This window comes from Eleutherodactylus coqui, chromosome 2 (genome assembly GCF_035609145.1).
Source record: "Eleutherodactylus coqui strain aEleCoq1 chromosome 2, aEleCoq1.hap1, whole genome shotgun sequence".
Classification (NCBI taxonomy): Eukaryota; Metazoa; Chordata; class Amphibia; order Anura; family Eleutherodactylidae; genus Eleutherodactylus; species Eleutherodactylus coqui.
The window spans coordinates 42,190,093-42,216,791 of record NC_089838.1 but is presented as its reverse complement, the minus strand read 5'-3'; the positions used below and the strand labels follow the sequence as shown (position 1 = coordinate 42,216,791).

At 42.5% G+C, this 26,699-nt stretch overlaps 1 protein-coding gene across 3 annotated transcripts in view; it reads left to right on the top strand.

The window, feature by feature from the left end:
- Window positions 1–25,123, top strand: part of LOC136611245 (protocadherin-10-like) — a 107,233-nt gene extending 82,110 nt beyond the window's left edge. For 2 of the 3 annotated variants that reach the window (XM_066590678.1, XM_066590676.1), the window contains exon 4: window positions 24,089–25,123. In XM_066590678.1, the coding sequence (XP_066446775.1) occupies window positions 24,089–24,345 (257 nt within the window). In that variant the 3' untranslated portion in view covers window positions 24,346–25,123. The remainder of the gene's footprint in view (window positions 1–24,088) is intronic. The other variant, XM_066590679.1, reaches the window with a different exon arrangement.
- The last annotated feature ends 1,576 nt before the right edge of the window (window positions 25,124–26,699 follow it).

The following is a 26,699-nucleotide window of genomic DNA, read 5'->3' as shown; positions in this document are numbered from 1 at the left end:
TTAATCACTTTTATTGCGTTTTTTTAACGCTTTTTTCCGTGTAGAATAAAAAACATATCCAACTTATTGTGCGCGTCGTTACGGATGCGACAATACCAAGTATGTGGGATTTTATTACCTTTTTTATGCTAATTTTTTTTTACTCTGTTCCATTTTGGGCATTTTTATTATCTTTTTTTACATATTATCTTTTATTTGTCTCCCTCTGGAGGACTTACAGCACAGCACTGATGATCGCTGTGATAAGGCATTACAGGACTACTGTCCTGCAATGCCTTATTGCTTATTACAGCGATCACAGGCAAAGGCAATACAGGACGCCAGTGTCCGGCATTCTGTTGCCATGGCAACCAGCTGGGTTCTCTGCGATTACATCGCGAGAGCCCAATAACGTCACAGAGGGAGCGTGCTCCCTCTGTGAACCCTTCCCATTCCGCGATCTACATAGATCGTGGCAGGGAAGGGATTAACAGCGGGGGACGCATCTCAGATGCACCCCTGCTGTTGCAGTGGGAGGCCGGCTATCACTGACAGCTGGCTTCCGCTGCCGGATAGTGCGAGATCACTTATGATCTTGCACTATCCCCAGGATGTAAGTTTATGCCCTGTTGCGGGAAGTACCCCGCTACCAGGATGTAAATGTACGCCCTGGAGCGGGAAGGGGTTAAGGGCTAAAGATTATGAAAATTTCGTGTAGTATTCATATGTTGGTCGGACCATCTGGGCCGGGAGATCTATTAAGAGGCTCTTTTTCTTCCTGTGATACTCTGGAGAAGGAACAAGCGTGGTGACTCATTTGTTAGCACAGTGCTGGAGACCAAGGGCAACATATTGAGTTTTTTATGTTCATTCTTTATCTTCTTTTTCTCCTCTGGAGAAGAAGGAAGAAGTATGATGACACAGTCATTCGTACTGCTTCTTTTCAGTGCAGGTGGAGTTCTAAGTTGAAATCTGACCAAGGACAACATCTGTATGGGATTTTTCAAAATTCTTACAGATGTTGTCTTGGATCAGATTTGACACTAGGACCCCAGCTCTGCAAGCTAACAATGCTAACCTCTGAGCCATATTCAATACATGCACACAATATGTAACACTAATTAGAACCAATATGATGTGTGCCATCTATGAGAGACTGTAACCAATGCGCTGCAAGCCTTCTTCGAGAAATTGTTTTTTTGCCATTAGTAACCGCCAAGCTCTGCGCCTTTAAGAGACTTTGTGACCATCAAGCTCTCTACCACCAATCCTTGTGGCTTGTACTGCAACCAATAAACCTTGAACCTACTGTTTGAATAAATATAATTTGCCTCTTCACTATGCCATCCTAAGGTTTAAAAATCACACACAGAACTGACCCTTGTACAAGCAACCATATTTGTCTAATCATGAGCAATATCTTTAAAAGCAATACTGCTCTTCAGGGGCGTAAACTGAGGTGGGAAACACCCATAGGAGAAGCAAAGTGTGCAAATGGTGTCTGCAGAATCCCATGGTCCAGTTATCTATATAGTGTCCAGCCATAAAATTGCAGATCATGAGATGGAGGCAGGAAGGGGAATAGAGCAATTGTAGAAGTGCATTTTCCTCAAACACCAAAGTCAGAATTAGGAAATGGCACTTGGTAGAGGAGCAGGTTAGTGTTGTCATGAGTGATTAACTTTCATAAAAATATCACAAGAAAATTCAATAGAATAACTTACACACTAAACTAAATTAATGGTGAAGGTCCTAGAGCTACACGTGTAAAAGGACTATAAAACACATGGCTTTGGATTTCAGAATAATTCACTAAGAAAATTTGGTGGTAAAACAGAATTTGTAAAATAAAGGATTTAGCAAACTGAATAGACCAGAAAATTTGGAGCCCATAACACAAAGCTAACTACTCTAAAATGGGCTTTGGTGTAAATTGTGCAAGTGGTTGCTTACAGCTAGATTTAAATATAGCTATGCTACATAAATGATGCTAGCCATCGCAACTGGTTAGACAGAGAAAGGGGATTCCCTCAGCTAACCCATCACCCTGAAACACAATTACAGGTTGCAGATGGGTTGCCATGGCACGCGGGCCCTAACAAAGGTTCTCACGTCTGCCATGGCTATATACCTGTTAGGAACTGACAGGCAATAATGCTTTGACATACTAAGTATATTCTCAATATTATATAAGTGATGCACAGTTTGCATTGTAAATTCCCTTAGCTGGACTAAAAAATAATTACATACTATTTAGTAGAATGTAGTTTAAAAAAAAGTTCACAATAAAAAATAGCTTTTTTCCGATCAAGACTGGTTTTATGTGGGTCAGGTGTTATTATTGTTGCTATTGCCACAATTGTAATGACCTGTGTAAAGTTAATGTGTTATTTAAACCAGTGGTTCTCAACCTTTTTCAGCCCAGCGCCCCCTTTAGGTATTGGGATGTGGCCAGCGCCTCCCAAGCCTTACTAGTTTAAACCCAATCAAAGTTTACCTTGTTTACAAAGTTAAAAGTACACATTAAAATACCGAATCCTTTTTTTTTGGAAAGCTTGATTGTGTTTAACAAATTAGCATTAATTGTGAAAACTTGTTTCTAAAAGTTACCAAAGACGCATCTTAGTCAGCTAAATCTTAGCTGCTAAAATGTAGGTGCTAAATGTTTAAAAACAGGTTAATTGTGGAAACAATAATAAATAGGTTTTATTGTAGAAGGTATTTTTTTGGGGGAAGCAAGCAATAATACCATCTTTACTTATCATTCGATTGAAACGTACAAAATATAAAGAAAATGCAAGATACACCTTAATCCTTAATGGTCAGAAGGCTAATTAGCCCCTTAGTGACAGAGCTTTTTTGTTTTTTTTCATTTTCGTTTTTTCCTCCTCCCTTTTAAAAAATTGTAACTCCTTTATTTATCCATCGACGTCGCTGTATAGGGGCTTGTTAGTTTGCGGGACGAGTTATATTTTTCAATGGAACTATTTAATGTACTATCATATAATGTACTGAAAAACCTTTTAAACATTTCAAGTGGAGAGAAATGGAAAAAAAACAACATTCCACCATCTTTTAGTGCGTCCTGTTTCTACCACGCACAGATTGCAACAAGAATGACATGATAACTTTATTATATGGGTCAGTATGATTACTACTAGAGATGAGTGAGCATACTCGATAAGGCAATTTACTCGAAAGAGCATTGCCTTTTTTGAGTAACTGCTGGCTCGGGGGGGCTGCGGGGACCGGGGGCGGCGTGGGGCTGCGGAGGGGAGGGGAGGGGGAAGAGATCTCCTCCGCAACCCCCACAGCCCCCCTGAATCTTCAGGAACGAGCCAGCAGTTACTCGAAAAAGACTATGCTCTCTCGAGTAAATCGCCTTACCAAGTATGCTCTCTCATCTCTAATTACAACGATACCAAACTCATAGTTTTTATTTTGCTGTATTTTTTAAAATGATATTACATTTTTAAAAATGATTTTCTGTCTCCATTTTTTTGCGCACAATAACTTTTTTATTTTCGCGTCAACGTAGTTGTGTGAGAGCTAGCAATGCTTTACTCACTCCTGCATTACATCATACTGCATTCTGACAGGCAGTCTATCAAGCCACCACACGGGCCCCCGTCAGAAGGCCCCCATCTGCCATGAAACCTGCATGGCTCCCCCGATCTCTCCTTGGGGAAGGGCCGTACAGTTGGGGAAGAGTTAATAGCCCTGATCAGCCATGCGGCCAATTGCAGCTATTGCCCACGGGTGTCAGCTGTAATAAACAGCTGACACCCACGATGTATGGAGGGAGATAGCAGCGCTATCTCCCTTCATACACGTCCTGCAATGGCAGGACATAAAAACACTATAGGGCCGTCACTAAGGGGTTAAAATCCAAGAACAATGAAATTCGACAAATAATAATGTTTGCCACAATCAATCTGTGTCATTAATGGCTGCCTTATGCCTGATGAGCAGACGGCAATTTCGCAATATCTGGTTCTATCTTCGTCAACCACAGTCTCAAGTTGACCCTTACACATATCTGCAGTTTGTTTCTCGCTTTTGTCAGGAGCTGCTGAACCGCGCTGAAGCCCCTCTCCACTAAGTACGTGGATGGAAAAGCTAACACGAGCAACTTAACTTCCTGTCACAGGATAGGATAAGAATTCTGCACTTTCACCCAAAAAACATTCATAGCCACATTGTTGGAAAAGTGCTTGGGCTTCGCTATCGTGTTTTAAGTCGATCAACTGCTCTTGTAATCTGGGACGAAATTCTCCTACATCTGCTGAAAATCGATTAAGTACCCACATTGGTATTTCAAGGTTACATAGATCATGGAACCTAGTTTGCATGTCTTCTTTGACTTGTTTGAGGTATGAGCAAAAAAACCATCTAAGTCTGCATCTTGAAGTTTGTCTCTGGCTTCGCGTGCAATTTCTTGAAGACTCGGAAACTGACAGAGTTCGCATTGACTCAGGTTATTGGTATGAAGGTCCAGTTTGGCAGTAAAGAGAAAGAGATTTTACCTTTAGCCTTAATGCAATTCATTTTGTTTCCTTGTAGCTTTGTGTTGACCTCTTTGAGTTTGTCAAATATGTCTGCGAAATATGCAACGTCAAAATGTGGTAGTTCGATTGCATCACAAACGCTTGGGTCAATCTGCTGAAGAAACTCCACTACTGTGTCAAAGGCACTTTCCTCTTGACAGCCACCTCACTTCGGTGTGTAGGAGTAGAAATTTGAATTCTTCGTCATGGTCTTGACAGAGCTTGCAAAAAAGATGTGCGTTCAAAGAGTGCGCTTTTATCTTGTTAACAGCATTAATTACATAGCGCAGAGAATCATGCAATCTCTCACATAAATGTTTAGCAACAAGGTGCTGCCGATGGATCACACAGTGGATTGCCATTATGCCAGGTATATAAGATTTTAAATGTGCTATAAATCCGCGATATCTACCAATCACGGATGCAGCTCCGTCAGTTGCACAAGCAAGTACATTTCTTGAAGGGATGTTTTTTTCTGGGAAAAATTCTTCCACTCTTCTGTATATAGGGCAGCCTGTTGTGTCAGTGGCTAAATTTTTGGTAAACAACAGTTCCTCTACTACCTCTTCATACCGATTAATGAAACGAATGTAAGCTAGCAGCAATGCTTCATTGTCTCTAACCTTTGACTCGTCAATTTGCATGACAAATTTTGTGTTCTTTAACACGGCTAGAGATGAGCGAACGTACTCGTTTAGGGCATTTTTGCACTTGAGCACCGCATTTTCAGAGTAACTGACTACTTGTACGAAAAGATTCGGGGGGCGCCAGGGGGCGGCGTGGAGGAGTGGGGGGTAGCAGTGGAGAACAGGGGGGAGCTCTCTCTCCTCCCCCCCACTCCCCTCTGCAACCCCCCCCCCCGCTCACCCCCGACTCCCCCCGAATCTTTTCGCCTGAGTAGTCTGTTACTCGGAAAATGCGGTGCTCGAGTGCAAAAACGCCCTAAACGAGTAAGTTCGCTCATCTCTAAACACAGCCAAAAGCATTTCTTCCACATCAGCAGCCATCTTGTTAATTCTTATTGAAACAGTGTCATTACTCAAAGGAATTGATTTAACCATGCACATGTGTCAGGCCTTAGCGTAGTACTAACAGGCTCTTTAATGGCGGGTAACACAAATAGTATGTGATTTGCGACATTGCACTATTAATAAAGAGACTTTATAAGAAGCAGGGAGGTCTTTGTCAGCATTGAAAGCAGATTTTCCAAACAGCTTGCCTACAGTGTTGCGGTTCTCAAACTTTGACTTTAAACCTTTGAAAGATGAAATAGGCTTACCCACTTCTCAGTCTTGAAGGCTTGATATCTTCATTTGAAAATGCCTTTTCACAAACGAGGCACAAGGGAAGCTGTCCATTTGTAGGAGAAGGAATGAATCCCTATTTCAAGTACTCAATTGAATATTGATGGGATTTTGTTCCTCTCGGCCCTTTTTCTAAAGTATGCTACAAGGATGCACTGCTTATGTCGCTATATCATATAATGATGTATGACTTTTATAACTCCATGACTCCGCTACAGATCAATCATACTGGATAACCTAAAGAACAACCTAACTCGCTGTATTCCATAATGCCGCTGATTGGCTGGATCGTTCAATTATGTGGGTCTCTGGGAGTTGTAGTTTATATCAGTGTTCTGAAAAGACACTTGGTGTCCACTAAGACTACAACTCCTAGAGACCCACAGAAGTGAAAGTTTGAAGTGGTTAAAGCCAATCAGCGGCATTATGTAATACAGCGGGTTAGGTTGTGCTGTAGGTTATCCAGTGTTATGAAGTCTGAGAGGGTCAGGGATAGCGCTCCAAAATAATGGATGGAATAATAGATGCCACCAAATGCACCCAAAATCCACAATGTATGTGGAGAGCAGTCAGCCCGAGACACCAGAAGGCCCAGCCGGCGTTCCAGGAAGTTATGCAAAAGAGAGCAGAAAAAAGTAGGCTGCACTCATTAGGTGCAATAGGGATAACACATTATAATCACAGCATCGTGTCAAGATGCAGTGTAAGATGTCAAAACACGTGAACAAGTCACTTACTGGTTTACTGGTTCTAAAGTCGAAGCGCGTTGCTGTATACTCGATTGTTGACTGTAATCCCACTGAATAAACTGGAACTTTGGATACATCTGTGGCTGATCAAGTTCGATTTCTTATCACTGTGATATGCCACAGGGGAAGTCCAAGGAGGATTCCCCCCTAAACCAGTAAGTGACTTGTCCACATGTTTTGACATCTTACACTGCACCTTGACAGGATGCTGTGTTTATAATGTGTTATCCCTATTGCACCTACTGAGTGTGGCCTGCTTTTTTTCTGCTCTCTTTTGCAGTGTTATGAAGTGCGATTGATCAGTAGCGGAGTCAGGGAGTTATAAAAGTCATACATTATATGATAGAGGCGTGCAGGCTGCACACAACTTCCATTACATAAAAATGATTCATATGGAAATAATTGCCTCGGTTTTCGGATTTCACGATTGTTTTCGGATGGATTATCAATGAAAACTGAAGTATCACTACTAATTTTGAGGCCTCAGTTAGACGAGCTGCGATGTGGGTGTATTTCTGCGTGGAAAAATGTCTGCACCGCGTGCAGATAAAAATCCGCATGACCACGTCCATCGCCACCCATATGTTCCTTATTTGGCAGGTGCGGATTTTCGTTCACACCTGCAGGGGTTTCTTTTTCTGCGCTGAAATACACGTGAATCTCCGCTCGTGTGATGAAGCCCTTAGAAAAATGTAACTACTAGAGAAAAAAAATCAACAAAGCAAACACAGAAAACCCCCTTACCGCCCCCCTTATGTTCCAACGCCCCCCTACCGCCACTTTTCATTCCACCACCCCCTTGAGAAGTAAAAATGCCCCTTAGGGGGCAATAATGCCCATGTTTAGAACCACTGATTTAAACCACACGGTGAATGAAGTGAAGTGGGCTACTACAGCAAAAACACATTATTTCCATAATTGCATCCTCACCTGATTGTCTATTACACTCTGGGTGTGACCTATGTCTATTGCAGTTACTTCCATGCAGTGCGGTACCATGTCTGATACATATTAGGCATCACCTGGGTTTTGAGATTTCTCCAGTATATGTAGCTGCTGGAGGTTAGGTGATGTCAGGCATCATTGGCTTAGTTGCAGAGGTTGTTCCTACTCATTCGCAAACCTGGATGGCGTAGATCAGCAAAGGCCATTATGAAGTTGATGCTTCAACACAATCTTAAACAGCATATAGTTACCTTATTGGCATTGGAATGACAATACTGCTCTTTTATATAGTTAGAATTGTCTCTATCAAAGTTACGTTAATAATTCAGTGTATCCCTTGTAAGCATCACCAATTTTCTATATTTTGTCACATAGATATGTGACTTTGAATGATCCCTTCATTGCTTGAAGGGATATGCTTCACACATCATTTGGCTGCTCTTGTTGGTTAGCCTCATCATTGTAAGCACAAAGGCAGAGTGCTTCAGGGTCTTCTGTCAGGGTAGGGTTAAGGCTGCCATTTTAGCTTGTTGTCTGATCAGTAACTTAAAAAAAGACAAAACAAAACAGTAAAATAACAGATTTAAAAAAAAGTGCAGCAAAGTTACTAGAGGTCAATCCATAATATCCGAGATGTCCAACTAGCAGGATATGTTCGATTATGGTTCTCCATGTGTGTCTCGTATTGCCTATTTCTACAGAAATTAACACTTTTTTTGTTTTTTCTTATTTTCTATAATTTTTATTGGGTTTTATAATAAACAAACAAATAAATCCCTGCCTGCTGAAATTACTTCAGAGAAGTGCAGGAGAAGACCCGGATAGACTCGCCTGAGCCTCGGCAGCTGCGGAGACGTGAGTATATTTTTTTTTACACATTTTAGGGATGTTTTTCTGGGAAGAGCTTATATTTAAAGCCCTTCTCCGAAAATCACTGCAGGCCAATTACATTCAATGGGAGAACATTGCGCTCCTGTGCCACAGCTGTTACAGCTGTGCCAAAGGATTGCAATCTTCACTATATGTTCTCAAAGGGGTTAACACTGATGCCGCCAACCCCATTGAGCCCAAGGTGAAGCCCCTGGATGCGGCAGTGCTCAGCCACTCATTGAATTCAATGAATGGCTGAGCGCTGCGTCTGATTGGCTGAGTGCAGGGACAACTCACAGGCAGCGCACAGCTGTCATTCAATGGCTGAGCGATGCCTCTGATTAGTCACAGTGCTCAGCCAATCAGAGGAGCCCTTTCAGAAGGCAGGGTATCTAAATCCCTGCCTGCTGAAGTTACTTCAGAGCAGTGCAGAAGAAGACCCGGCTGGACACGCCTGAGCCTCGGCAGCTGCGGAGAGGTGAGTATGTATATTTTTTTATTTTTTACACATTTTAGGGATGATTTTCAGGGAAGGGCTTATATTTAAAGCCCTTCTCTGAAAATCACTGCAGGGCTTGCCTGCAGCCCATTGCTTTCAATGAGAGAACATCGCGCTCCTGTGCCACAGCTGTCACAGCTGTGCCAGAGGATTGCGATCTTCACTATATGTTCTCAGTGGGGTTGGCACCGCTGCTGCCAGCCCCATTGAGCACAAGTTGAAGCCCCTGGATGTGGCAGCGCTCAGCCATTCATTGAATTCAATGAATGGCTGAATTCAATGAGAGTCTGAGCGCTGCCTCTGATTGGCTGAGCGCAGGGACCAATCAAAGGCAGCGCTCAGCTGTCATTTAATGGCTGAGCTCTCCCTATGATTGGTCACAGTATTCCCCCCCAACGGTATCCTGGGCTGCAGGGTATATATGCTGCAGGCCTGGCCATCTGAATGGGAATTAAAACAAGAGATTCAGGCGTGGCTTGGTCACAGCTGCCTCTTGTTCATGCGATTTTCGGCTGCGCTGTGGCTATGTTTTCGCCGGTCGAAGATCGCAGCGCCTGTGTGAAGGAGCCCTTAGTCTGAAGAGGTAGTTTAACAGTTGGGGTTACTCACAAAGGCAGAATACGCTTGCTGGTTCTATAGTGGGCACAATTCCTAATTACATTCGCTTGCAAACAACAATTAAAGGTGATGAAGTTCTAAAAAAATGCTTGTAAAAAAAAAAAAGACATGTCAGAAGGAACAGCAGATCCTTCTTCCGGTGTGATCTAAAGTTCTCTGATTTAGAAATTTGAAAATACGTAAAACCTGGAGAAAAGACTTGGAAGAACCCATTATACTTTGTTCATTACGCTGTGCCACCACCATGAAAATTGGTTAACATGTAGGGAAAACACACAGAAAACAACATTTAGAAATTTTCATGACATGTTATTTTCCACACATAGGGACATATTTATTATGTTATCATAGCTGCCCTTTAAGTAAAATATTGTTTTTAATTATTTCTGTGATAAATGTTATATTACCTTTTTAGACGCAGCAAATTTCCTGTGCTGTTCCACTCGCCCGCATCTTCTTTTGCATAGAGCTGTAAAATTGTAACTTTAAAAAAAATAGATGATCTTATCAGTTGAACCTGCGATCGCTGCATATACATAGAGTACATTTCACAGCTGACTGCTTCCGCTGGGCACAGAACCATTCTTTCTGCAGTTGCTTAAATATTCTTTATTTAATCACCAGAACTGACCCTCACTTATTCAATATTATTACACATGTTTTAGTGAAAGTCCATTAGATTAGTTCTGCATGTACTGTATTAGCAATTAGTAATTAGATCCCCTCCCTGGTTCCTTTTCCTAATGTAAACAGTTTTAATTTGGATAGCCTTTCTTAATTTAGATCGTCTTCCTTTAGAAAATTAAATCAGCTTCAGAGTAAACATGTTACCTATTACATTGCTGCGGATAATTAATGATTGTATTATCACTGGGCTTTCTGTATTTCTAATCATATCTTGTAATAATTGCCTCATAATTGCTTAACTAACACATGTAAATTTCCAATTCCCTTTCTGTGACTTACAAACAACCTTTCAGCTAGGAATAGTAAGCAGCTTGGTTTAGAGAATATCTGAAACCTAAAGTAAAATTAAAGTTAATATGTTTGTTTCATATCACCAATATACAGCAGAAACAGTATATATATATATATATATATATATATATATATATATATATATATAGGAAGCAGTGCTAATTTATTTGACAAAGTATCATGTAATGATATTTAACTCTGATGGTGTTGAATTGATGTCTCATTAGGCTTGCTACTGATTAAACAGAACCTACAAGAATAAATTAAGAAAGGTCCTGTGGTGTTCATTAAAAAGTGTAAAATTATCGCTTCTGTGGAGGTTGAATGAACCATAATGGAAGACCATGTAGCTTCTATGAGGCCCTTGACAGACATGTCAACTCACCTGGTTTAACCAGGAGTTACCCTACTTTTAGCTTCCCTCACATGGTGATATATAGCGTTGACCTGATTGCTGTGGAGAGAGTTCAGTGAATAAAAAATCAACCATTATCTATTGGCCAATTTCACCTTACTGCAGCAGAGCAGTAGTTAGTGATGTTAGGAGACGTGGGCACATAGTACAGGATAGATAGCAACCATTGGTAAATGTATCACTGCACAAAGCTAAGGATAACCTGTAGATGTGTGCTCTGTAGAGATGAGTGAGCACGCTCGGTTAAGGCAGATACTCGAGCGAGCATCGCTCTTCTTGAGTAACTGCATATTCGTCTGAGCAAACACGGGGGGCGGCGGGGGGTAGCGGGGGGTAGTGAGAGAAATCTCTCTCTCTTCCCCTTCCCCCCCCCCGCCTTTTCTCGGACGAATATGCAGTTACTCGAGAAGAAACTGCAAACTCCCAAAATAGTAATTTTCTCATGTGTTCTTTATTGAAATAGCTCCTGACATTAAAGGGGTTCTGTCTTTAAAAAAAAAATAAAAAAAATCGATACTTACCTATTTCACTACAGGCAGACTTCTTTAAGCAGCTTCTGCTCGCTGACCTTCTCCAGTTTCCCCGGTCACCTCACCTCCAGCCTGCTGGATCCTCTTCTTCTTGTTATGACGCATCCACTCTCTGCATTCTTCTTCAAGCCGGTCAGTGTAGGCTGCGTCACTAGTGATGTAACGTTCACTGCCTAGGAAAGAATGCCGATCTACAGCTGAGACTGCGCATGCGTGCTGTCCCACCACGAGAGTTCATATACTATTGCAGCGAGACCCTTGCATGCACAATCTCTGCAATAGCTCGAATCTCCCTGCTAGGCTATGAACGCTACATCACTAGTGACATTGTACTGCAGAATTGGGTACTTTGCCACTGGAAAACAAAGAATCGGACGGCTTGCGGTGAGGTGACCCGGGGGTCTGAAGGAGCCAGGAGGAGATCGGCGGGGGAAAGATGCGGTAAGCAGACTGAAGGGGAAGGAGTAGGTAAGTATAGATTTTTTGTTTTCTAATGACAGAACCGCTTTAAGTATAAATGTCTTTAGCCAATTGTGACCTTCATCAGGTCAATTGTTTGCCTTTAAAGGAAAACATGCAGCGTTCAACGGAAATAGTGATAGTATCTCTCGAAAAATTTGTCTGGAAATCTTAAAAGGCAAATGAAGTGTAAGTAGAAATGGTACCTTTATTTATTAAGTGCTTGACTCTCTGCAAGCACAGACACACCGGGTTGTCAGGGCTCAGTGAAATTTGTAATGTAACTATATCTGAAGAGCTGCAAATTGCGGGCAGCTTATTTATTCTAATATATTTAGTTAGGCTGCATTCACACTTCACTTAGGCTGTCAGTTGTAATTCCGTCTCTTTGTTCCATTTTTGGAACAGAGCAGTGGAATTAAAACTGGAATAAACTAATCTGTTTTTTCCCCATTTCAATGGGTTTGAATAAAAACAGAAAGCAAACGTAAAATCTGTCAGTTTGCTTCGGTTCCGTTAGTTTCTTCTTTTTTAAAATAAGCAAATAGTGCTGCAAACCGCTCTTTGTTAAATTAAAAAATGGAAACAAACAGAACAGAAGCAAACTGAAAGCTTTCCGCTTTTTTTTTTAATTATTGCAATCAATGGGGAAAAACAATATGTTTACTTCAATGTTAATTCCATTTCTCTGTTCCAAAAATGAAAGAATGAAAAAAGTTTGGTAACAGTTAGGGCTTAGTCAGACGGGCGTTTTTAGCCGGGATTTGCGCATGCGCATGCGTCCGGTGATTTTTTAAAACCATTGCTTTGCAATGGTATCGGACACATGAGCGCTTTTTATGCGCTCGTCCGATAAATTATAGAACAAAAAATCGCAGATCGCACCTATCTGCGATCTGCGATTCCTGTTCTCTTCTGTATATGCGCTCAATGGGGCCGGCGGCAGCAGCGCCGACCCCATTGAGAACATATAGAAGACAAATCATTCTTCTCTGCCACAGCTGTAACAGCTGTGGCAGAGAAGAACGATGTTTGCCCATTGAATTCAATGGAGCGGCAATACAGCCGCTCCATTGAAAGCAATGGGCTGCCGGCGTGCGCTGGGTGAATTGTCGGGAAGGGGTTAAATATATAAGCCCTTCCCTGCAATTCATCCTAAAATGTGTTAAAATAAAAAAAAAAATTGTATACTCACCTTTCCGCTGCAGCCGGAGTCCAGCCGCGGCCGCTGTCAGTTCTCCTGAACTGCTTCTCGGCACTATTCAGCCGGCGGGGCTTTAAAATCCCCGCCTGCTGAATGATCTGCCTCTGATTGGTCACAGCCCTGACCAATCAGAGGCTGAAAACACTAACACACACCCATTCATGAATTCATGAATGGGTGAGTGACTGCTGCCTTAGGGGCAGGTCTGACTCACATCCATTCATGAATTCATGAATGGGTGTGAGTGAGGCATGCCTCTGATTGGCTCAGCGCTGAGCCAATCAGGGGGCAGGTCTGACTCACACCCCCTTCACACCCACTGCAGGACGGCCGCGCGGAGCTTCGGCTGCCGGCAGAAGGTGAGTATACAATTTTTTTTTATTTTAACACATTTTAGGATGAATTGCAGGTAAGGGCTTATATATTTAAGCCCTTACCGACAATTCATCCCGGGCTCGCCCGCAGCGCATTGCTTTCAATGGAGACGGCTGTATTGCCGTCTCCATTGAATGCACTGCGCTGGACAGCTCTGGCCCGTTTCTAATGAAACGCGGCTAGGAGCAGATTTTCGGGCGATTTGCGGGCGACTTGCGCGCACCGGTCACGCGATTTGCGGATGCGCATCCGTCATGCGATCCGCAAATCGCACGAAAAAACGCCCGTCTGACTGAGCCCTCAGTCATTAGAGCATTATGTGATTGTTCCCAGCATTAGAAACCAAGTAATCTTGTAAATATGATACTTTTTAATGGCTATCAAAAATACACGATGTTATTGTGAGCTTTCAAACCTTTCAGGATTCTTCCTCAGGAATAATGAAATAGACCCGAAGAGGATCTATTTCATTATTCCTGAGGAAGAATACTGAGAGGTTCGAAAGCTCACAATAACATTGTGTATTTTTGTTAGCCATTAAAAGGTATCATATCTACAAGATTACCTGGTTTCTCTTACTGGGAACAATCACAAAAATGAAACAGAGATGGAATTATAACTGACAGCATAACTGAAGTGTGAAAATACCCTGATCCATGTGACCACATTTTCTTATGCTCCATGATTAGCAACGCTATTCAGCATATCTTACACAATGAATGCAGTTCTTCAACGGCTGTTTGAGGGTGCATACTGCTTTACGAGATGCGTGCATGTTACATATCTGAAAGCCCAGATCCTAAATCTAATTGAGCAATTCTGAGATTCATTGATAACATGGAATGAAGTCCCCTGCTCACTGAGAAGGCATTCGTTCGAGCACATCTGTAGGAAGATGGTAGCATGGAGGTGCTGGAAAATTAAGCAGCTGGTCGGGTGATCTTTAGAAGGCAGAGTAGAGAAAAGAGTGTCCGGGACGTTAGTCCTAATCTGGAACCCTTCAACAAGTTTACAGAAACGAGGGATGTCAGTTTAGCAAGACACTTCTACAGGCAGAGGAATGTCTGCTCTAGTAAGAAGTGGGGGAAAGGCGTGCAAGGCAAGCTAGACAAGTTCTGGAGGCCTTTGTTATTAGGGGAACAGATAGGGAAATCTGTCTAAAGACCGGAATCATTAAACAGTGTGTAGTTTTACTGGCAAGTTTAAGTTCATGATATCACGGATAAGGTTAACAGATTATTTGTAAGGGGTGGTGAAACCAAGCGATCTTGGTACAAATGTTAATATTAATCACCTTACATATATTACGCAGAACTTTACGTCACTGGATACTATGGGTCCGGCTCCATTGAGGCTCACAATTTTTAAATTCATCTATTAGGAAACTGGAGTACCCACAGAAAAGGCCTCATGCCCACTGCTGGGTCAGATTCCGACTGAGAAATATCGCAGCGGAATCAGATCCGGCGACCCCCAGAGACCCATACTCACCTCTCCGGATCTGCCACAAGCGTCTCGGCTAGTGAGTTAGCACGCATGCACAGTGCAGTGCATGACACACCAACACTGGGTGGTGATGCAATTTCCTGTGATAATTCTGCTGTGCTCACAGTGGAAGTATTGTGGGATGGACAGCTTCCATTGACTGCAATGGAACCCGTCCGTGCGATTTTCCGCACAAATTAGAACATGCTGCAGTTCTCCCCCGCCAGCAGGAAATAGCAGCTAATTTCCGCTCGTGGGCAGGGGAGAATCAATTAACATAGCATGTCTATGGATGGACATTGCTGCGGAATTTGCGTCAGGCGTCTGGCCGTGAATTCCACAGCGATAATCCGTACATGGGCATTGGGCCAAAAAGTAAGTGAACCACTGTAGTAATGATTTCTGCAAGCGTTCACTGGCAAAAGGTGCTTCAGTTAAAAAGATTAACCTGAAAGTACGAGTTCCACAGGTACATTGCCTATAAAATAAAGGCACACAAAGCATAGTTATTGACAAATCTGTACTTTTCAAGAATGATTGAATGGAAATGTCTCAAAGCACATACATTTTCTGTGCTACTGGGTGGTTCTTCAAAAAACAACATTGAAGGGGTTGATATGTGTACATCTATTGTAAATAACCAATACTAGTGTTGTATAATGACAATGCAGGTTTATTTGTTACTTAATATTTTCTGTACATAGTGCGCAGATTTAAACTATGGAATCCAGAGCTGGTGTCCAACGCCCATAGCATGCTATGCAAAAGTGATTCTTCATGCACACTGAAGTCAATCGGAGCCGCTCAATGCGCTGCCCTTCTGCAATTGACATTGCGGAGAGGTAGCGGATTCTGCGTCGCTAGGCGATGACGTGGGAAAAGCAGGAGTTAAAAAAATGGCTCATCATGCGGACCATCTGCAGTACAAATGAAGCGAAAAGAAACCAGGTATATGCGGACAGCTGCTGCCAGGGCCGGATTCCGCTGCAAGCTTCCGCATGCGGAATCCGGCCCGCCCGTGTGCATGCAGCCTTATGTTGTGTTGTTAGAAACATATTGCCTAATGTGATTATATAATCAGGGGTGGGTTGGGATTGTACTGGCGCTAAGATTGGTTTATAAGGAAAACCTGAAACATGTACCCGGCGATCCACCACTGTTCCATAGGTGTAAAAGAGTAAAAGGCCCTCCATTCACCTTGTAGGCCTCAGGCTAATTTTCAAAAGTTTGCTATGGAGTTCAGCATTTTCTACTTATACCCCTGACAGTCACTATTTACATAGGTAATGTATAGAGTTGCAGCGTCCGAGGAGCTGGTCCATGACCAAGGAGATAGCGGGGTAGATTGGGGGCTTGTCATGGGGCTCTACCATCTTCTCCCCTGTGGGTAGCATGGAGCCCATCCAAGTTACCGCTGGGGGAGTTTCACACGGGGAAAACCAGTACAATGTTTACCTTAAAGTCCTGTCACTTGTACTCCACTGTTCCATCCTCTGTGATGAGTTCAGAAATTGTTAATAAAAAGTCCACATGCACCCCCCTATGGCGACCAAGACATGAGGTCCACACTGAGGAGCTGGTGGGGTTGAGTTGGCACTTGTCATGGTGGCTCTACCAGACTCCTCCCCGGCGGGATGCATGGAATCTCGGACAAGGCACTGCTAGGCCTCTTCCAGGCAACGCTGGGACAGCGGTTACCTGTATAAGTGTTGTGGAAGTGAGGTTGTCACGCATGATGCCACCATTCCTTTCTCACTAAAGAGAGTCCACACACTGATAAACCTGAATACCTCAATCACTGGGAACGGGCAGTGACTGGAAACTTCACTGTAGAAGATGCAGCAAAATACAGCTTAATCGCACGTACAGGAAAGACAAGTTGCTAGAGCTAAGACAGGAAGGATAACTCAGAATAATATCGGGCCTGCAGTCTCAGTTATCTGCAGTGCTCCGCTCCTGGACAGGGAACACTCCGGAGGAGGATGGGAAAAGGGAACACTCCACTGACACTCACTCTGTACTCTGCACAGCAGACTTCTCACTCCTTTCTCTCTTCAGAGGTGGCACCTGAGATTGAAGGCCGCAGGATACATTTCCTCCTCTTCCATCCTTTCACCACATGATGGTTGAATGTACCCCCATGTGGCCGGCACTCCACTTCTCTCTCAACCGTTGAAGATCAGGAACTCTCTACCACACCCCAATCACTCACATTTATAGGGTTCAGACATTACGTGACTAGACAGATATTGATACATTTCGAGACATATCCCAGCCATCTTCAGACATTAAACTCTTGCATGCTGCAGCTGTGCAATACACATAACATGAGACTAGACACTTACACAGTGCATCCACATTGAAGACATGACATGTATGACATTTATGAAGGGGCTAGAAATAGGTGTTTTGGGCCACTACACACACAGTGATAACATTTCAGAGCAGAACCAGGAGCGGTCAATTAAGCTCATTTACTTGCATAAATCGTTACAGTTCAAACACTTGACATAAGCCATCAGGACACTGGTGCAGGCAAATTAGAGGTGTGACAGGGAGGAACCACAGGATGACAGACGAGTTCACAGTCCAAGTTTTCTGCAGGGTTCTGTTCCCGGCCACTCTCCTTCTCTCTCTCCAGCTCTCTTCTGGTAAACACTCACATTTAATAGATATGCACTCTCTGCTGTATGGCGGTTCCTCTCACTCTCTCAGTTCCTCCAGGTCAATAGCAGGAAGGCCTGGGTGAATTGGGCCCAGGGCACACACAAGGCAATCACTCAGCCTTTTCCCCCCTGGGCACCTTGTAAGACAAGGTACAGTTTCTTCTAATCACTCAAAAGTCTCCACTCTAACTTCTGCAAGAAGGCTAACTCATAGACTTCAACATAGACTCTTGCAAGACTCAGCCTCAGGCTTAGACTGACTTGCATACACCTTGCAATCACACACATATAGCATGGTCACATGACACACAACAAGATACATTTTTCACACATAACCCTTTCAGGGCTGCAGAGGTGCAATACACATCAAATTGATGCAACATAGAAGACACTTACAACACATAGGTACAAGACAAATGCATTCATACTTATGGAGGGGCCCCGTTAATTCTGGGCCACTACACAGTGCTCATCTCTGAGGAAAACAGGAGCCCACAGATGGATGTGGTTCCCTCTTGAATTCAAAGAAAGTCACTGGCTTGACTATTTCCATAACTTCTATAGACTTCAGCAGAGAGGGCTACATGAAAGAATGGCCATCACCAGTCTGCAATTGAGGTCAGGTGGTGTTTCCTCCTGCCTGGCCCTAGGCTGAAGCCAGAGACATGACTGTGCATCCGCAATTAATGTAAAAGAAAGTAATCAGCACCACTGATAGCTTGAGGGCTCAGTCACATGGGGGTTTGTAACGGGCGTTTTTCTGCACACCAAAACTTCGCACTAGATAGAACCAATGCTTTCAATAGCAGTGGTCACATGTGCGAATTTTACATGCGGAAAAATGCCTGTGGTGAAAATTATAGGACACCGGCTCGCAGAATGCATGTAACTGCATTCTGCGGCAAACCAGTGTTCTGTGTATGTGAAACCTCTGGATGCTGTCGCATCCAGGGGTTTCACCTGGTGCTCAATGGGGCCGGCAGCAGCAGCGCCGACCCCATTGAGAACATATATTGAGAACCCCATTGAGAAATCCTCTGCCACAGCTGTCACAGCTGTAGCAGAGGATCGCGATGTCCTCTGTATGTCAATGGGGCCGCTGCAGCTGGCCCCATTGACCACAGGTGAAACCCCTGGATGTGACAGCATCCAGGGGTTTCACATCCAAGAAATCCCCTGCTGCAGCTGCCACAGCCGCAGTAGAGGATAGCGGGTAGCGGTCTTTCTGAGCGGATAAACGCTGCTAGCAGCGTCAAAACGCCCATGTGACTGAGCCCTTAGGCGGAGTCCACTGTAAGTTCCTTTATATACATAAAGCAAAAAATGGCCCTTGACCCCCTAAGTTTCTTCTCCTTGCACCCAACCTGATCAGCTGACTGCATGTTGAATCCGCATACGGGCCATCACACAGTCAGCAAGCATTATAATATACGAATTCTCCTAGTAGCTAATTTATTAACTGCTCTGTTTTCAGACTTTGCTCCCATCAGTTCCAGGGCTTCTGTCAACTAATGCAATTATCGACTGATTAAACTGCATTCCCTGTCCTGCAGTCTTGTGACTATAAATTGGCACTTGGTGATTTATAGCTATTTGTGGAATCCAGAATAACATACAGAAAATCAGGATGTGCCTGGTGGCTTATAGAGAAAAAACGGTGCAGAGTCTACTAAGGTGCTAATCCCATAGCTCTCACCTTTGGGGAAATGATCACTGTAGCTGTAGGTTTCCATTTACAGATTATCTGTTACTGTAGTGATGGGACTCTGCACTAAATTGTACATTACGGATTTATTCTTTATGTGGATAATAAGAACTTTCATTTGCCTAAATGACATGATTTGAACATGTTATTATACTTGGTTTATGTTTATTTTGAGACTATAGGTGATACAAGAGGGACTTTTTTAAAGCAAGACAATAATAGTGCTGAGAGTTTGGGAAAAAACATATGAAACGGGAAATGTAGAATTAGTCAAAAGCATTTAAATGTACCCGAAACTCATATTAATAACAATAACAGTAATATATTTTTACTTCATATATGGGTATATGCATTAAATGGGTTATCTGCTTCAGATGGTCAAGTCCAGACAGTCATCTCTGTTAATTGCATCTCCTAATCTGCGCTGGGATTTGAAAGCCACACATATTTACTGAAAATAATCAAGGTTTATTAATTTAATGGATTCTCTTTATTATTAAATACATTAAGGCCTGTGTCACACGAGCGTATGTGCATTTGTGTAGTGTTTTTGCGCCTCAGGCACAAAAGCGTTTTTATGTACTTTTGTGCATGCAAGGGCTCTTTCACACGAGCATAGGCGATTTTGGGTCGGCCATGTCAAGGCCACAGTGCGACTGTAAGGCCTCATGTCCACGGCATAATTCTAATTTAAAATCAGCAGCGTTTTTCCCGCACGCGGGTCCGCGCCCCATAGGGATGTATTGGACAGCCGCAGGTAGTTAAATACCTGCGGATGTCATTTTTCCCTTCAGGCGCAAATCCGCGTGCGGGAAAAGAAATGCGACGTGCTCCATTTTAGTGCGGTTCTCCTGCGGGGACGGCTCCCGCAGGGTTCTATTGAAGCCTATGGAAGCCGTCCGGATCCGTGGAACACCCGTACCATAATTAAAACTCACCTCTCTGGACGCTGCGGTTCTTCCTTCCTTCACGGCCGGATCTTCTTTCTTCAGCCCGGCGGATGTGCCCGGCGCATGCCCGCGGCACGTTTCCGGCGTGCCGAGCACATCCGCCGGGCCAAAGAAAGAAGATCCGGCCGCGAAGGAAGGAAGATCCGCAGCGTCCGCAGAGGTGAGCTTATTCTTATTTTTAGCCTCCTGTCCCCGGGAAAAGAGGGACCCACTACGGATTCTCCATGAAGAATCCGCGGCGGGCCTGATTTTCCCCGTGGACATGAAGCCTAAATAGTGTGAATGAGAGGCAGCCATGACCAAGTCACTGCTGTATCTCCCATTTGTGCCCCTGTTTAGACAGCCCGGCTCCAGCTTAACCTAGAAAGAAGTGCAGAGCTGCCTTTAGCTGGGCTCACATGAGAGCATGATGAATGATTATTATGCATACGCTGTTCACCATGTAATACGCAGTAATTCTTAGGCAATCAATTACATTGCGTTACATAGTTCTCATCACATTCGCATGTCTGAATTGTGTAGTACGTGAGCCCAAAATAGAACGCAGCATGTTCTACTTTGCCAGAAATATACGTGCGTGAGAGCCCACTCTTCTCTATGAGTGCGTATATACATGCACCCATAATCAATGTAATTGTGTATGGACGGCATGTATATGCACCTTTGTGAAGCGATGGTACAGAAAATAGAAACCAAAAAAAAATGGGTGGACTGCGCGTGACAGTGTGCGTGTGATACGCTGTACTACGCAGTACAATTTTGCTGCCAAAAGCTGGTCACTGGGGGCCCTACAGCGGTGATGCACTGGGTGACCCATGCAGTGTTTTTTGCATACGTCCATGTGAGTCAGGCCATAGAAAGATTAAAATAGACCAATTCCCAAGTCCCAACTTTTGCGAGATGTGTTGCTGCCATCAATTTCTAAATGAGTTATTTTTTTTAATGAAATGGAAAAATGTCTTTCTTTCAACTTGAGATATTGTTCTATGTTCTATCGTAAATAAAATATGGTTAGAGGAAATGTTCAAATCATTGCATTCATTTTTTTAATACTTTTTTTTACATTCTACACAGTGTTTTAACGTTTTTGGAAGTGGGGTGGGATACGACGGTATTATAGTCTAATATCACCTATATTACTATTAATATTACTATAAGTTTTGGTTTATAGCATTATTAAAGGGATATTCTCATGTGATAAACTGGTGGTATATCTCTGATTCACTTCTGCTACTGCTTCCCTTTTTTCACTGTGCAGCGGCACTCTCAGTTATGTATGTAACTACACAGGTCCCTATTTCCTTGAATGGATCTGTGCTACAGTTTCACTGTTAACAGGGTGGGTGAGACAGGGTGACTGTGAAGGGAAAGCCTATAAAAGGGCTATATCACTGAATCAGTTTTACTGTCATGAGTTGAGCTATGGAGATGCAAGATTCAGAATATGATGCAGCAGATGGAGTAATCAAAGTATGCAATATTTACTTAGGAACACAGAATTCAAAATGAACAATGTAATAGTAAGGCCTCATTCACACGGGTGACAAAGTCGCGTAATTTTGTCGTGTTCCAACAATGCGAAAAATCGCATGTTCGTTCAGCCCATGCTTTTCAGTTGGTTAATTTATATGTGCAATGTTTTGGATCGTGTGACATACCAAATCAAAAACCTAGCGGGTCCCATGATATGCACGCGACTCAGGAGGTTTTGTAGCCCTTGCTTTCCTATGGAGCCTTCCTCTCTGTTGCATTGCATCGCATGAATACGCGATTTTAATGCGGAGCAATGCAACTTTGACAGTAGGAAATCCTACTGTCAAAGCCATAATCTAAGCCCTAGCTGCAGGAAAAAAAAAACAGTATACGTCACCTTAGAAGTGCTGTCTGGCTCCGCTGCATTTTCTCCCCGATCCCTGGCACTATTCTTCTTCATCTCTTCTCACCAGGGATTGAAAAATTCCCACTTTCTGTAAGTGCTGCCTCTGATTGGCTGATGCTTAGCTAATCACAGCCAGCACTTGATGAACCAATCACAGCCATTCATTGAGTGCTGGCTCTGATTAGCTAAGCATCAGCCAATCACAGCCAGCACTTCCAGGAGGCAGGAATTTTTCAATCCCTAGATGGAAGAGATGAAGAAGAATAGTGCCGGGGACTGGGAAGAAGCTGCAGCTGTTCTAAGGTGACGTATACTTTTTTTTCCTGCGATTTTCATGCGTCGATGCTGTGTCGTCCGTGTGAACGAGGCCAAATGAGTAAGTAATTGAATTTTCCAACTTGCTTACCTAGACACAATGTGCTGTCAACTATAACGTAGATGCCTTCTAAGCAATATCTACACTACTTTGCTAATGTTGGTCCAGTTTAAAAGGAATACAGAATTCAAAGCATATGACACAGTCTCTCTGGGCAAACACCTTAACCATTGTTTCCTATTTCCCTTGCGCTGCAGTATCTCAGTCCCCAAATATGGAGCTTTCCTCGTTCCCTCAAGTGCTCAAAATGTCTCACAGTTTAGTCCCTCTCTTGACGCCAAGAGTCATTATGCAGCAGGCCTGCTGGCTAACTATTCCTGTCCTTACCAGTGTACACATCTAAAGTTTCAACTGAGGTCGGCCTCACTTATGATTTCATATGTGGCAGTTGCCGCTTCTAATGATTCAAGCGATCCTACTCTCTGCTCCTATCTCTCTTTCAGCGCTGGCCGATCCTGCTCTTATCTGTCCCAGCAGCACTGTCTCCTACTTCTGTAGCCTTAATCTTGCGCCAACTCAGCTCAGCTGTCTAGCCTTTCTCTACTACACAGCAAAAATTGCCCTTTTTATGCCTGGACATTAACCAATAAATTAACATTCAGGGAACATGCTCAGTTCCGTTGCACCAAATTTTGCTTTCTATGGAAACATTAACATATTGGGGTGAGTCCCGTACACTACAGCCCCTTTGTTCTCAGGATCAGTGGGGGCTATCAGAGGTTGGGCCCATAGAAATCATAAAGGGATGGTAATTCTGAGTGATATACAATACCATCACTTTAATTACATTCAGCAAAGACTATCTTGTATTCCTGGGCTGGACTAGGGAGATACTCAGATTACGTAAAGAAGCTGATCCTATGGGAGGGTCTTATGGAACATAGAGAAATGTAAAAAGTTACACAATAGGGTCACCCTTTCTCTTATTACTTCACCTTCGTCAGTATATCAAGTATTTAGTTAACCTTGACATTCTCCAGTTTCATCAAAATACTTTGGTATCATTCAAGGGGTCTTCCAGTTTCTGCATAAACCTTATTAATTGTATAATGAAAAGTTCTGAAATCTTCTAATATAGTTTGTGTATTAATTTTGCATATTTTAAGAGCTCTGCTTGATTTTATTGAATGGGAACCTTCATAGATTGTTTCCGGAACATGAAAATGTGTCTTGGTCATGCAGTCATCACACAGGGGTATGGCTTGTAACAAGACAGTGGTCTGATAAATGTATTGTGAGGAGCTCCATAACTGGAACAGGACAGATTTTCATCTTCTGGAAGAAAACAGTTAAGCTTCTTATCCGTTGACTTCAGGTAGACTTTTTGGAAATCATAGGGAATTGATGAGCAAAGTATGTTATACAATTGTGTAAAGTTTTATTATTCAGTAAGTAAACTATATTTGCTATCACATGTAGTCCTATAGTTACATGATAGATGTGTGATATATGGAAAATACAGCATGACAAAGACAGGACTGACACAACTGACACCTCAGTCCCAGAAAAGGACTTTATTTGGCCACTAACATTAAATATTTTCTCTGTTCTACAGATATAAAGAAGACGCCTCCATCATCGAATGGTGTATGGAGTCCCAAGTATGGTGTACCATTTCAACAACATGTGCCAGCATTGGACTATCAACATAATGTTTATATTCCGGGGACGCCCACGCTACTGGCCAACAAGCAAGGGCACTATATAGATCACGAGGAGAAAAACAGTTTTTCCACTTTTGGAAAGAAGAGGAAAATGACATCTTGTTGTGATGTACATGATGATATGATTATTAACAATGACTTAAAATGAACAAGGGTCTAGTATGTAGACCTCTACCACAAAAAAAACAGAGGACCGAAGCCACAATCTGAGCAGACTGGAACCTCAGCAGTTAACAAACTGTGTCATTACTATGTAAAGAACACTGTCTCAACTCACCTACCTGACGTCTGTTTGTGTGTGATAATTCTGGAAACGCAATTTGTGACAGGTCCCGATCAATAAAGTGCAACGGGACAAGGAGATCTAAAATTAATCTGTGACACTTGAAATGAAAGTGCACTCGGAGAGGTAATGAAGGCGCAAAATATACGTACACAAAGACAATGAAAATAAATGACAGTGAAGCTGTGTGTTGAGTAAATGGACAGGATGCAATTTCATTTGGTAAAACAGATTCAATGTGGGTGAGAATGAAAGTCGCTTGTGTGTAAAAAGCAATTTTCTCTATCTGCAGTCAAGCGAAAGGCTTCCTTGAGGACTGGAGTGAATAAGAGGACATCCTTTCTGAAATGTCATTTTGAGTTTCAGCCTTTGGCGATTTCCATTTAGTGACAGTTCTGTCTTTCATTGTTAATATGTGAATGTATACAGTGGATATATACATTTTTGCTGGACCCGTATATCTGCGTGTATTGTACAAATGGAAGGGTGTGTGTTGAAGTCATATCATTCTATAGGGTGTAATCAGTGGACTACATTCATTGTCACTACATATGTAAGATAAAAGACATGTAAATATATGTATATGCTATTTTTCAACTACCAGTTGTATTAAAGAGTGCTGGACTCACGTTAGTGGTTTATATTATTATGGAAAATGAGTATTTTTTTTAAATACAAAGCTTATCTCCTGGGAGATGGTGGAGCGAAGGACTGGAATTAAATTGAAATAAAAAAAGGTCAGCATAGTAATTGGACAGTTAAATACATGTGATATTTTCTGCCTGTACATTTTGTCATCTGAAATCACTTCACGGTTTTAATCAGCTTTCTAAAAGCTGCAAAATATTCAGGTTTTATAATGTGAAGGGTGACTGTCAATAATATTAAAACATTTCTCAAGGCTACACTTCTCTGGAATTTCTTGCAGAAAAAAGGATTTTAAATATTATATTGAAGTGAATCTCAAGGTTTATCAATAGGTAGCTTTCAGGCTCAAAATTCAGGGCTGATGAATTTTTTTATATAACTTTAGTGGTTGGAGTTTCTATACTAGTGATACAGACTTTTAAACCCCCTGCATTTCACCTAGGTTTAAAAGTCAGAGTATATATAAAAAAAACCTTCAACAATATTTGGAGCCAATTTAGTATATTAGGCGCTGCGGAATAAGTTGGCGCTATACAAATAAAGATTATTATTATTATTATTATTATATTCCTCTGAGGATAAGGTTGGGTTCACACCAGCACTATTGCTTTTTGTTGTGTACTAGCTGCTGTAGAACAAAAAAAAACAAAGTATTTGGCACATGCTTGATTCATAGAATCACTATTTGTGTGAATAACCATGCTGTAATACCTCATCTACCCTTCAGTGGTCAGCGAAACCAGTTTTTCAGGGGTGCCAGGAGTGGGAGTTGGAGTGATCCACCCAGAATATTGAGAATTTTTAAAATCTGGTTGTCAAAGATGTGTAAACTGCAAGATATCTTCACCAATTAATCAAAATGATGATCTCTGTGAAAAATCATTCTTATTATTCAAAATATAGTGATATGCTCATGGGACAGGAACTAGTATTGTATAGAACTCCTTCAAGCCCAGCAAAGTGCAGAAACTCGACAAGGCATCGATTCCACAAGTGGACGAAAGATGTCTGGAAAGATGTTAAAGGGCTTAAAGTTAACAAAAATTGAATACTCACCTTGCCCAGTAGCTCTTTTTCTAGTGCTACAGCTATGGTGCCCGCCACATGGAACCCAGAGAAAGCACCGAGTGGTCATGTGCAATTCATTATGCGCACGATCACTCAATCACTCACAGGCTTCAGCAGTGATTCTTCTATGACCGCTAAAGCCTGTGAGTGATGGAGCGGTCAAGTGCAAAATCCATGGCATGTGACCACCCTCCACTTCTTCCTTGTTCCATGCAGCAGGCACCAAGAACTACAGCACTGGGAGTGGCAGGAATAAGTGATTATTCAATTTTTATTAATTTTCACTTCCCTCTTGACTGTATTTTTAAGTTTCTTAAAACCCTATTAAGCCATGCCATCTAGATAGCTACCCATAACTTCATGGTATTTGTAGATGCAGAATCTCAGGTGCGAATGCATCTTTCTACCACATCACATAAATGCTCAATTAAAGCTCATGCTGAGTAAATATACAGACCACACACATCATAGGAACTCTCTAGAATACTTCTCGAACCAATTCT